Genomic DNA, 1,482 nt, shown 5'->3' with positions numbered 1-1,482 from the left:
TTTAACTTATATAAATTATTTAATCTACAACAAACTCAAACCAATAAATTTTATTGCAGGTCTAGCCTGTTGAAAATGAAGTTTGGTCTGGATCTGTTTCAATCCCTAGTGACAATTCAAACAACATAACGATGTGTTATCATATTCTTGTAGTTCACATATCATGACTATTTTTTTTAACAAATACACGGTTAAACTGTGATATTTTAAGTTTCCAGCTTGATTATAAATCCTTCAAAAATAATGTATTTTAAGTGTATATAGAATCTAACAATGTAGAAATAAAGGCTAATTTTTTTTATATTGATTAAATATATGTGTAATACATTGTTATTGAAAAATTAGGTGTTTTTTTTATATGGTGTTTTATTCAAATCGGACGGTCCGATTTGTTTGATGAAAAAAATAAATTACAAATCAAAAGGTCCGATTTGCTTACAGAAAAAAGTAAACTCCAAATCGGAGGATCCGATTTGTATTTTTTATTTTTTTTTATTTGTTAAAATAAAAATCGGACGGTTCGATTTTAACATTAAAAATTTTTTATTTTCGAAATCACAAATCGGTGCTTCCGATTTGTGTCATCACATAGCCAAATAAAACACCTCTCTCCTCACACCATATTGTCATACACGTTCTCTCTCCCACACGAAAAATCAAAAGCATAGAAATAAATCCACACCACAATATAAAAATAATAAAATGAAATAGTTGGTATCTCCACAAAATTAAGATAATATAAATGTTTAACAAACATTTTTACCTTTTTATTTTATTTTTTTATTTTTTAACTAATGTAACTCTCAAAATTTCAGTAAGTTGAAGCATTTATAAAGACTCTTGGAACTGCAGCCTATAGCTTCAAAGCACAACAGAACATCAGTTCCCAACAACACTGCAATCCCTCTCTCTCACGCTCTCAAAAGAAGAAGAAAAAGCTCATTGCTGAAGAGAAAATTGATTGCATGGAGAATCATCATTCAAGATATTACTTGACTTTCTTATTGCCTGTTCTAGCACTAGTAGTAGTAGTGCTGAATGTCTCTAATGCACAGCCTCTAGTTCCAGCATTGTTCATATTTGGTGACTCAGTGGTTGATGTTGGAAACAACAACCAACTACACACCATTGTCAAAGCAAACTTCCCACCTTATGGAAGAGACTTCAAGAATCACAGGTCAACTGGCAGGTTTTGCAATGGAAAACTTGCCTCAGATTTCACTGGTATATATTTATATCTAACACATCAAAATATATAGTATTACCTTGTTTTTCAACATGGAATTTGATCTTTGTGTTCCATTTCATTATTGCAGCTGAAAACCTTGGATTTACATCTTATCCACCACCTTACCTCAACTTAAGGGTCAAAGGAAATAACCTCTTGAATGGTGCTAACTTTGCCTCAGCTGCTTCTGGTTACTATGACTTCACAGCCAAATTATGGGTATCTTTAAATACTTTGACACAAGATAAAGGGCC

The 1,482-nt window shown here is 31.5% G+C and overlaps 1 protein-coding gene across 1 annotated transcript in view; it reads left to right on the top strand.

The window, feature by feature from the left end:
- Positions 831-1,482, top strand: part of LOC107612621 (GDSL esterase/lipase At5g22810) — a 2,437-nt gene continuing 1,785 nt past the window's right edge. The window contains exons 1-2 of the mRNA XM_016314315.2: positions 831-1,224; positions 1,317-1,447. Of these exons, the coding sequence (XP_016169801.1) occupies positions 966-1,224; positions 1,317-1,447 (390 nt within the window). The 5' untranslated portion in view covers positions 831-965. The remainder of the gene's footprint in view (positions 1,225-1,316; positions 1,448-1,482) is intronic.

Source organism: Arachis ipaensis, chromosome B08, assembly GCF_000816755.2.
Source record: "Arachis ipaensis cultivar K30076 chromosome B08, Araip1.1, whole genome shotgun sequence".
NCBI classification, from domain to species: Eukaryota; Viridiplantae; Streptophyta; class Magnoliopsida; order Fabales; family Fabaceae; genus Arachis; species Arachis ipaensis.
Note: the sequence above shows the minus strand (reverse complement) of the source record. Positions and strands in the feature narration are given on the sequence as shown.